General features: G+C 40.6%; 1 protein-coding gene across 1 annotated transcript in view; it reads left to right on the top strand.

The window, feature by feature from the left end:
- Window positions 1-8129: 8129 nt before the first annotated feature.
- Window positions 8130-11644, top strand: part of vwa7 (von Willebrand factor A domain containing 7) — a 13102-nt gene continuing 9587 nt past the window's right edge. The window contains exons 1-5 of the mRNA XM_063004362.1: window positions 8130-8345; window positions 8433-8666; window positions 9831-9927; window positions 10943-11074; window positions 11225-11420. Of these exons, the coding sequence (XP_062860432.1) occupies window positions 8130-8345; window positions 8433-8666; window positions 9831-9927; window positions 10943-11074; window positions 11225-11420 (875 nt within the window). The remainder of the gene's footprint in view (window positions 8346-8432; window positions 8667-9830; window positions 9928-10942; window positions 11075-11224; window positions 11421-11644) is intronic.

An 11644-nucleotide genomic window follows, 5' to 3' on the forward strand; every position in this document is an offset into this window, starting at 1 on the left:
TCTTTGGACTGTGGGAGGAAACCGGAGCACCCGGAATAAACCCACGCAGACATGGGGAGAACATGCAAACTCCATACAGAAAGGACCCGGACCGCCCCACCTGGGGATCGAACCCAGGACCTTCTTGCCGTGAGGTGACAGTGCTACCCACTTGGCCACCGTGCCGCCCCCTTAGTTGCTTAGAATGTATACTGTAAGTTGCTTAGGATAAAAGCGTGTGCTAAATGCTAAAAATGTGAGTGAGTGGAAGGGGTTTATGTGTAAACCTTATATTCAAATATACCCCCCCCCTTATATTCAAAGATGTGTTTTCCTCACTTAATCAAAGTGATTTTTAATTGAAAATACAATGAACAAAGCATACATCAAAACTACTACTACTACTACTGATAGACAGACAGACAGACAGACAGACAGACAGACAGACAGATAGATAGACTATCTAGTCTATCTATCTACTAATCTATAAAGATTGACATTATACAAACAAGTACCTGTATAATCACCACTACTACTAATAATATTAATAACAATAATAATAATAACAACAACAACAATAATAATAATGATAATAATAATAATAATAATAATAATTCAGCCTCTGTGGCTGTAATGGGGGAAAATGTTTTAAAATACAGCATTCATAAATAGAAATGGATCCTGGTTGTAGTTAGATTCTCCTTATTGCTCATTGTCTGTGAGGTTCTCACTGTTCTCCCCGAATCCTGGTGGGTTTCCTTAGGGTACTTCGGTTTCCCCCAATCTCTTAAAAACATGCAAAATGTGGATTGCCTGCTCCAAACTGTGACACTGGTAAGCCAGTTAGTCTGGCAATGATTAAGACAGGCCCAAAGGGGACACTAAGTAGTACCATATATAGGGAAAATGAAACAGTATTGGGCAAAGAGGGGGGTATTCACGTGTCAGGAGGCTTGAGGTTTGCACTGGTATCCCTGCATAACGACAACTATAATCAATTTCTATTGAATCTTGACACCTCAAATTCAGTTGCAACTATAATCGCCAAACATGTTCACCTAGTATTAACTTTTGTCTCCCCCTGGTGTAGAAAATGCATAATTCCAGTCCACAGAAATAAAAGACCACATCCATGCCCCCACAACACATATTAAAACATAGACACAGTAGCTAGAGGCAAAGCAATACAGATAAACAGAAAATATAATTAAACTTTTAACTTTTACAGATTCCTGGTGTGCAACAAATTTGGCTGAGCTAACAGTATCTAAACCACAGTTTTAATTATAACAGAAAGTCTTGGTTGGAATAGTAATATGGCAGGTAAATTGGGTGTACAGTACATGCACCACATTACTGTCTGAGTTCTTCTTGTGTCCGTGAGTGATCCAAGAAAACAGGACGCAAATGTAGGAAAACTAGGTTGTAATGAAGGGTCTGTATGAATCAGAATAGTAAAGGAAGGGCCAGTTTTCTTGTTACGTCAGATTTGTTCTAAAAAGTTTGTTGAGTCACGTAGAACATCCTGATCCAAAGGAAGATAACACGCATGGTCACAAGAATAGCGACTAATCTTCCTCATTTCTCATAAGCGCTGAGTAACAAGTAGGAATTCACATTTCCTGTGTTACACCCGTCTGTAGTGTTTACAATGTTTACATGAAACCAGGGAACAGTGGTGAAGCTGCAGTGAGACCCCTCAACAAGAATGTCCACAGAAATGCCAGTACATGGATTGTCTTTGTTGTTCCATACTTGTCATGGTAAATTATTTCAGGACATTAAACAAAGCATGGCACTCGAGCAGAAACCTAACCCATATCAATCCTTGGCTGCTCAAACCTCACCAAATTGAATCAGTAATCCAGTTTACCTTATTCAACACATAAACTTCTGTAGAATATTAATCTTAATACATCCATCCTATAGGTCTCCAGGGCTTTACTGATCCTCAGTACGATACGCTATATGGACAAGATTATTGGGACACCTGACCATGAGTTTGTTGGACACCCCATTCTGAAACCACAGGTATTAATATTAAATTTCTCCCTCTTTTCGTTGTAGGTTTAATATCATCCGGTCTTCTTCACTGGGAAGCTTTTCTACAAGACCTTGGAGTGTGTCTGTGGAAATCTGTGCCCATTCAGTCAGTGAGGTCAGGCCCTGGTATGGAAGAGAAGACCTGGCTTGCAAGTCAAGTTTAATTCATACCAGTTTTAAAATGATCTCTTTCATATCTATGCTGAAAGAGAAAGGGGTATTCCCCAAACTGTTGCAAATCAAAATAATAAAAGCGTATCATTTACCTTATATGATGAGTGTGTGTGCACTGTGATGGACTGGTGACCTGTCCGGAGTGTTTCCCTACCTTTTAAGGTAGTTAATCTGACCCACTGTGACCCTGACCAGGATAAAGTGGTGGCTAAACAGAATGACTAAATGAATGAATTTGTTTTATAGCTTTTCAAACTGATTTTACCAGGCAAAAATGTCAAATGATGCCACTAAATTTTATTTAAAAAGACAACCTTAACATCTTGGATTCAAACCACCTCACATGGTTACCAGTTTAACCATAAACAGTACAATAAAAAGATGTATATGTTTAGAAGGTTCCTTATTATGTGTGTGTGTGTGTGTGTGTGAGAGAGAGAGAGAGAGAGAGAGAGAGAAAGAGAATCAGTGTATGAGTGTATCCTATCAATAAATAAACACCCAGTTCAGGGTGAGTTCCTGCCTTTTTTGGGAGGCGTAAATCCTATCCCAACTAGAATATAATGAAGCCATAAAGTACAAACAAATAAAGACATAAACATCGATCAGCCATAACATTAAAACCACCTCCTTGTTTCTACACTCACTTACTGACTGTAGTCCATCTGTTTCTCTATTTCTTTTTTAACCTGTTTTCACCCTGTTCTTCAATGATCAGGACCCCCACAGCACCACCACAGAGCAGGTATTATTTAGGTGGTGGATCATTCTCAGCACTGCAGTGACACTGACATGGTGGTGGTGTGTTAGTGTGTGTTGTGCTGGTTTTAAATACCGTGTCTACTCACTGTCCACTCTATTAGACACTCCTACCTAGTTGGTCATCCGCTAAACCTCCATCAGTGCTCACAGGCCCATGGGGTGCTGTTGGCTGGATATTTTGGGTTGGTGGACTATTCTCAGTCCAGCAGTGACAGTGAGGTGTTTAAAAACTCCATCAGCGCTGCTGTGTCTTATCCACTCATACCAGCACAACACACACTAAAACACCACCACCATGTCAGTGTCACTGCAGTGCTGAGAACGATCCACCATCTAAATAATACCTGCTCTGTGGTGGTCCTGTGGGGGTCCTGACCATTGATGAACAGCATGAAAGGGGGCAAACAAAGTATGTAGAGAAACAGATAGACTGCAGTCAGTAATTGTAGAACTACAAAGTGCTTCTAGTTGGTAAGTGGAGATGATTAAATGGACAGTGAGGGTAGATGGCTGGTCAGTGTATATCAGTGTTGCTAGTTCAGTATTCGAATGCTAAGGCACTGAGGTACTCCAGCCAAGGTTACTCAGTAGTCCCAAGAACTGAGCGGAAACAAACAGGCGATTGTGCTTCTAAGTTATGGAACATTTTGCCCTTGGATATTAGGCTCCTGGGTCTAAGATGCTGTTTAAAAAGGCTTAAGACAAGTTTGTACACATTACCCTTCGTGGATGGAAACATCTAGTCATTTTGATACTGTGTGTGAAATGTAATTTGTATTGTGTTAATTTTATTATATTTTTATCTTTATTGTCATTTCTGTAAAGCACTTTGTAGTGTATCTTGGAAAAGTGCTATATAAATAAATGTTTACTTACTTTCTCACAAACATGGACGGCATGCCATTGACCCAAACACACTTGTGTTTATTCTGCAGGCTTTACTGTTAATTAAAAGCTTCCCTATTATTGTGTTCTGTCTTTCTAAATTTGCTCATTTAAACTGAACATGATACTATTTTATCCCGTCATAACTCACTACTGTTGGGAGTCTAATTCCAGCATCGTTGTTGAATAGCAACAGGCCGTAACTCTTCCCCCTATAGTAAAAAAAAAAAAAAGAAGTTACCAGTAAAATGTCTATGTGTTTTTCGTGCAGAACTAAAAGACTGGGGGGTGGGCCTGTGCTTCAGACATACCAGCCCCTTAATGTATTCAATCCTTTTGTAATGAGTAAATGCACCATAGAATAATAGGGTGAGAAAGGGGGATGAATAAGAAGTGCGAGGGGAACACAGGACAACTGGGATTCCCATCATTAATCCAGACACAACCTCAATCCGCCGCAGTACCGTTCACAACGTGCTTTTCTGGATATATTTAGGATTTTAATTAACACTAAATTAGTGCAGTATTAGTGTTAACTGTAAAAAAGTGTAAACTTTGCTGTTTAAGTGTAGATATGAAACAACAAGGAGTCATCATATGTAAGACTTAAGCAACTACAGAGCGGTTTACTGACTGGATCTTGGAGAGTGGTGAAAGATATGTGAGAATGACAGGTGAGGTGCATTCATGCATTAATGTCGTCTACATAAGTTTCCATTATTTAATATTGAATCAGTACTAAATTGACACACAAGTTTTCTGAGATGTATGTCTTTATCAAATTTGTCTATTCGAGTGATGATATTTTTGCAGATTCATCTTGGCAATATTCCTGAACCTGAATTTTTAAGTACTGCTACAGAATTACAGAATAAGAAGTTCTGAGTTCCTGGTTTTGCTGTTCTTCACATTGGCAGTATGTTAAGTAATGGTATGCTAAAGGTTGTTGTAATGTTGGATGGTAAAGCTCTGTCCCAGTCTCAGGTCTCTTGCAGTCTGGAACAGGCGTTCTAGGATTGTCTTGTATTTGGCTTGATCCATAATGGTCTCAATCCTGACCAGTTTTCCAGTCCCTGCAGCTGACAACAGGAACAGGACAAAAACAACCTCACGACACGATGCTGCCACTCCTGTGCCTTTCTGTAAAGATGGCATTGGGGCTGTAAGCCATGCTGGGTTTTGCCTAATGTCAAAAGACACTGTGCATGTAAACTGATGTGGATAGATGCACTTGGAGGATATAACATTATTATCAAAATCAAGGCTGTTGCAACTTTTTTGGGAAAGACTAAAAGGTAAACCTGAATAAACTGTGTTTTACATGTTAAATTACAAGGAGACTAAATAATATATGTGATTTGTTGTTCACTACATGGCGGCACGGTGGCTCAGTGGGGCGGCACAGTCACTCTGTGTGTAGCACTGTCACCTCACAGCAAGAAGGTCCTGGGTTCGATCCCAAGGCGGGGCGGTCCGGGTCCTTTCTGTGTGGAGTTTGCATGTTCTCCCCGTGTCTGCGTGGGTTTCCTCCCACAGTCCAAAAACATGCAGTCAGGTTGATTGGAGACACTGAATTGCCCTATAGATGAATGTGTGTGTGTGTGTGTGTGTGTATGTGTGTCTGCCCTGTGATGGACTGGCACCCCGTCCAGGGTGTTACTGTGTGCCTTGCGCCCACTGATAAGCTGGGATAGGCTCCAGCACCCCCGTAATAAGCGATTAAGAAAGTGAGTGAGTGTTCACTACATACTAAAAAGTGTGATAGTCATAGTGTTTTATAGAGTTTAAATTTCATCATTAGTGCACGAATGGGAGTAAAAATGTCGTCCCACTTGATATTTCATATGTCTCAAGTGCAGGATTGTATTGTGGCTAAAATGAGAACACATAAGGAACATGGCTACTGCCATTACATGCTGGTTTATATTATGTAATTAACTTAGCACTGGTTTAGATCTGCAGAGAAGTTAATATTATTACAAACCATTTCAATCTACAAGAGAAATAAGTGTAGCTGTTCTGTTTCTGAGACCAAGATAAGACTAAGATTAAACAGACTTGAGACCGTGTTAGAACGGAGCTTACAATCAAGTGATTTAGAAATACAACCTCGACAAATACTGTGTTAATGTACAACCACTTTAAGCAAATCCACTGTATGTTCAAGTCTAGGTTTACTTACATACACACACACACGTGCTCACACACCCACCCACAGAGCTCTGCTCTGACTGATAACTGTGCCCATGGTGTAAGATAAAATAATTCGAGAGAACCCGTTCCCTCACTTCTCTTTTCAGCGTATCACGCTCTGATACTCCTATACAATCTCACTGCGTGATATGAAACACCAAAGAACACCACGTACGTTACTCAGCTGCTCTCAAATAGACACAACATAAATAAATAGAGGACAAAATCAAAAACCTGGTGAGAGCTGAGAGGGAGGCAAGAGCACAGAATGTGAGGTAAGATTAATATAGACATATTCTATAACATGAGCAAAAATCTGTATTATTATTTTGTTTATTCTGTCTGTTTTTTCACAGATCAGCTATTTAGAGGTTCATTAAGGCATGAGTTTCATTAGTAAACATGCACAATATGTCATAAATCAAACAGAACTAATATTAATAAATGAATAATGGTGTAAATTTAATACAGTACTATAATATTGTTAACAGAACATGTTGCTAATGAACAGTCGACATCTTAGAAACACTATGGATGATCCTGCACTGACCTGATAATAAGAATAATGTTTAGTCATTAAGAGTTTATACTTATTCTATTTTTATTTAGTCAAAATAATGTATGACCATGTTTCTATCTGCCTGCATCATATATTTATAGAGCATATGGGCTGAAAACAAAGCATGATTCTATTTCCTTGCAAGCTGATTGCATTTGTATTATCTTTCTATTTATCTTTTAATGAAGACAAACGGTATAATGCAACTTTTATTGCAAAAGCAAGTGTCTTTTATTAGATATTAGATTATATTATAGTTTCTCTGACCATTTTTGTCTGATACTGATCACAAAAACAATGCACTGTCTCACCACATCCTGTAAAAAAGAACTGACAGACAAGAAGTCTTAACCACAGGTTAGATTTTAACCACTAAACCAGGCAGAAACTCTTATTTCTGTGTTTTTCTTAAACAGCTCCTATAAAACGATTGCACTGACTTCACTGCGTCACTGAGCGTTATTTATCTCTGCAATTTTCTGACTTATAAGCTGTAGCTTTCTCTTGATTTACTTTTGATGCTTAACATTCTGCTTAATGACTTTAGGCTTGTGTGCCATCGCTCAGCCATAAATCCCTAATTATGAACCTCCTGATGAACGATTCTTGCACTGACATAGCTTCATGATACATTTGTGAACTTAGTTATCAGGGCTGCAACCAAGGATTGGCTGTGAGCATTATGTAACATTCTATGAGCCTCAGCCTTGGTTTTGTTTCTAGATGTTTTCACTTCACAATAACATTTACAGCTGACGAGCTTCGCTCACAGCCTAAGCCAGGGTTTTTCAAACTGTTTTTTCAAGCGACTCACATTTTGCATATGATTTTTACCCGCACCCAGGCAACACAAACAATGCATCAAAATGAAACACAAAACAAAATATACTTGCCGTTCAGGTGGTGCAGCGGTAAAAACACACTCTGGAACCGGAGCTGGGATCTCGAATACGTTGTATCGAGTCTCAGCTCTGCCTGCCGTCTAAGGCTGAGCGGCCACATGAACAATGATTGACCTGTTGTTCAGAAATTGGCGGGACTAAACCGGATGGGGTCTCTCTCATAACTGGTGCAATTACGACCTCTGCTGACTGATTGATGGCGCCTGCACAGAGATGAGAAAAGAGTGCTCTCAGGGTGTGTCTCTCCGTACACAACGCTGAGCTGCACTGCACTCGTCCAAGTGTAGGTGATAAGATGTGTACAGCATAAAAGAAAAAAATATATATATATAAACGAAATATATTTCATTAATAAAACTGGTGGCAATCTGGTTCCACTGTGGTTGACAAGATGTAACGTAAAGCCTCCATAAGAGGCTGTGGGTGTGCAATACTGGAAGGTGTAATACTACCAAGTATCACCCAAAATGATCGAGCTTTTTAATAAACCTATTTTATTGCCAATATTGTGTGCTGAAAATAGGTGAACCCCTGGTAAACAAGCACTTGCTGACGCCTAATTAAACGTTTTATTATTATTTTCTCACAGCTCTGAGGATTTCACCCCTTCTCGCGCTGTAAAGTGCAGAACGATGGCGAGAGGTGGAGTCCGACTCAACACATGGATCATTTTGCTGATTCAGTGTGTGTCACTGTGCAGCGCTTTTCTGCCCAACTTCTGGTCCAGAGTTCTGACGCTATCCTTGGATTCACACACACACCAGTACATGACGGAGCAGGCTGTGATCAACGTGACCCTGGAGACTCTCTACATGATGCCTGATCAGGACTTCGATGATCAGGGAAAGGTAGGTGGTGTAAGTTGATGCTGCAGAGTACATGGACGATCTTATGCTAGCTCATTTGCAATTCATTAACTTATTTGCTAAATTTAGGCAGATCTGGGTCGGGCGTTTTGGAGAGCTGTGGCTGAGGTGGTAGATGCCAACGTTGCCATGGACTTCCTGAGCACCACCCGCTCAGATCCAGTGTATCACTTCGACTCCGAGAGGGTAGAAGAAGCCATACAGCTGCTGCGGGACCTCTGGAAACAGACTGTCCTGCTAACAAAGAACAACGACTATCAGGGTGCAAGATACAACCTGGGACAACTCTTCCATGCCCTACAGGTGAGTGGATTTAATAGAACACTACTTCCAAGGTCCCTGGCATCTTCCACAGAGATTCTGTTTCAAATCATCTGCACCCAACTTCTACACGAGCTCCTCCATCCTTTTTCCTCCCTCTGCTCTAAGAGGGGTTGGTACTTCACCCTTATTGGCTTCCTCTACCCTTGTATCCAAGGGCATGGTCACTTCTAAAATAATCAGTTGCTCAGTCAGGTGGTCTGTCCATAGAACATCATCAGGGCTTGTGTTTGTGGCTATGGTTTGTTCTGACACCATGTTCCGGCTAATGCCAAAGGTATTTAAGGTTCTGGTGTGACTTTGATGGGTAGCTTTTTCCCTCTGCAATGAACCTCATGTTTGCTTCTCCATCTGTATCTCCCCACACCAAGTGTGACTAAACATCCTGAGAGGATGTGCTGTAGTGACTTTATCTTCTTACACAGTTCACACTTCTCATCCTCTTCCTTTCTTATAATTTTAAAGTCCTAGGGAGGAAGTCATAGCCAGGGTCACGGTGGGTCCATCTCACCCGGTGAAAAGTAGGAAACACATCGGACAGGTCATCAGTCCGTTACAGCTCAATTACTTCATATCAGATCTGAATAAACTGACCTCTGCTTTATAATCTGCCATAATCTTTCAGCAATGAATACAATTCTGGATTATATCTTTATTTTTACATAGATAGATAGATTATTTATTGATCCTTTGCAGGAAATTTCTTTTGTTACATCTAGAAGATATCTTCTAGATAATATCTGATCCCACAGTGATTTACAAAATGTAACGTAAAGCCTCCAAAAGAGGGCGCTTGTATACAAGTTTATTTGTTTTTAAGTACCTGTTAAAATGAGTTTTTTTTTTTTTTTTTTTTTTTTTTTTTCTGCAACCCATTTTTTTTTGGTTTAAGACCCACCCAAGGATAGCGACCCAGGGTTTGTAAACCATAGCATCATAAAATGAATGCTAGCATTTAGCAAGGAAGTCTTTCATGTTTTCATTTGTAAGAAGTAAAGATCTGGCTCTTGGGTGCATGTTTATAACGTAATAAGCAGAATGAGTGTAAACAAGCCAGTCCGTTTTGATGCTCTTCATTCAGTAATAGGAAGAGAAATGATGAATGCACCTTGTAATGGTATCCATGTTGTGTGGGTGTTTATCTAGGACTTTTATAGCCATAGTAACTGGGTGGAAATGGGACAGAAAAGTGAGTATCTTCATCTGCTGCACCCCAGAATGTTGGCAATACCTGTCGCCTCAGGTGAGTAACAATGATCAGAGCAACATAACAATAACAAAGCAACAAATCAACTCACTAACCTCAAATTACTGATATATACATACATCGATCAGCCATAACATTAAAACCACCTCCTCGTTTCTACTCTCACTGTCCATTTTATCAGCTCCACTTACCATATAGAAGCACTTTGTAGTTTTACAATTACTGACTGTAGTCCATCTGTTTCTCTACATACCGTTTTAGCCTGCTTTCATGCTGTTCTTCAATGGTCAGGACCCCCACAGGACCACCACAGAGCAGGTATTATTTAGGTGGTGGATCATTCTCAGCACTGCAGTGACACTGACATGGTGGTGGTGTGTTAGTGTGTGTTGTGCTGGTATGAGTAGATCAGACACAGCAGCGCTGCTGGAGTTTTTAAATACCGTGTCCACTCACTGTCCACTCTATTAGACACTCCTACCTAGTCGGTCCACCTTGTAGATGTAAAGTCAGAGACGATCGCTCATCTATTGCTGCTGTTTGAGTCGATCATCTTCTAGACCTTCATCAGTGGTCACAGGACGCTGCTTACGGGGCGCTGTTGGCTGGATATATTTTTGGTTGGTGGACTATTCTCAGTCCAGCAGTGACAGTGAGGTGTTTACAAACCTCCAGCAGCGCTGCTGTGTCTGATCCACTCATACCAGCACAACACACACTAACACACCACCACCATGTCAGTGTCACTGCAGTGCTGCAAATGATCCACCACCTAAATAATACCTGCTCTGTGGTGGTCCTGTGGGGGTCCTGACCATTGAAGAACAGCATGAAAGGGGGCTAACAAAGCATGCAGAGATACAGATGGACTACAGTCAGTATTTGTAGAACTACAAAGTGCTTCTATATGGTAAGTGGAGCTGATAAAATGGACAGTGAGTGTAGAAACAAGGAGGTGGTTTTAATGTTATGGCTGATCAGTGTATATTGTTTTTGCTGTTGGTAAAATACATTTATAAATGCCTGAATGTAAATGTTTTGTTGGTTTTAGAAGACACTCCTACCTGTGCTGCGTGTTACCGATACAGCTGCTATAGTAATCTACTGGAAGAGCTTGTAAAAGGGCCACCGGAGCCTCTCCTTACCACTGGATATTTTGGTACCTACCCAGTCAAACCTGCAGGTAACTCACTCATAGATCAGCTCATAGATCATTACATTTTATATTTACAGTATATAACAAGAAAACAGAACACTACAAGTATGATGCCCTTATGTTTTTTTGCTTATAGATTATAGATGTTTTATCTAAGATTGTATTTTCACCCCTTAGGAAAATGCAGCCACGGTGGAGTTCTGGACAGCAGTCGCCACCAGGCAGCTGAGGGTGGAATCAATAAGGACAGCACATCCCCGCTATTCTCCCCCCACCATTACCTCCACAATGAGGCTGCGCAACTGGCTACCAAGGCTACCGTCAGTGTGCTTCATGACCTCAGGGATGAAGTGGGGCCCAAAAGCTTCCTCAGGTCAGAGGTCAACCAAAATAAACCTTCTGAAGACTTTACAGAAGTAAAACAAGGGTCATTTATTCTTTACTTGATGCTTTAGGTGGGAAAAATCCACAAACTTCAAAATTTGACCACAACTTGACCAGACAGCAGGAGTCACTGCTGCAGCATCAATGATATCAATGAATACATACATGCCATCCAGCCTTTCCTCCCACAAACACAGCCATGGATGTTTATAG

This window comes from Trichomycterus rosablanca, chromosome 11 (genome assembly GCF_030014385.1).
Source record: "Trichomycterus rosablanca isolate fTriRos1 chromosome 11, fTriRos1.hap1, whole genome shotgun sequence".
NCBI lineage: Eukaryota > Metazoa > Chordata > Actinopteri > Siluriformes > Trichomycteridae > Trichomycterus > Trichomycterus rosablanca.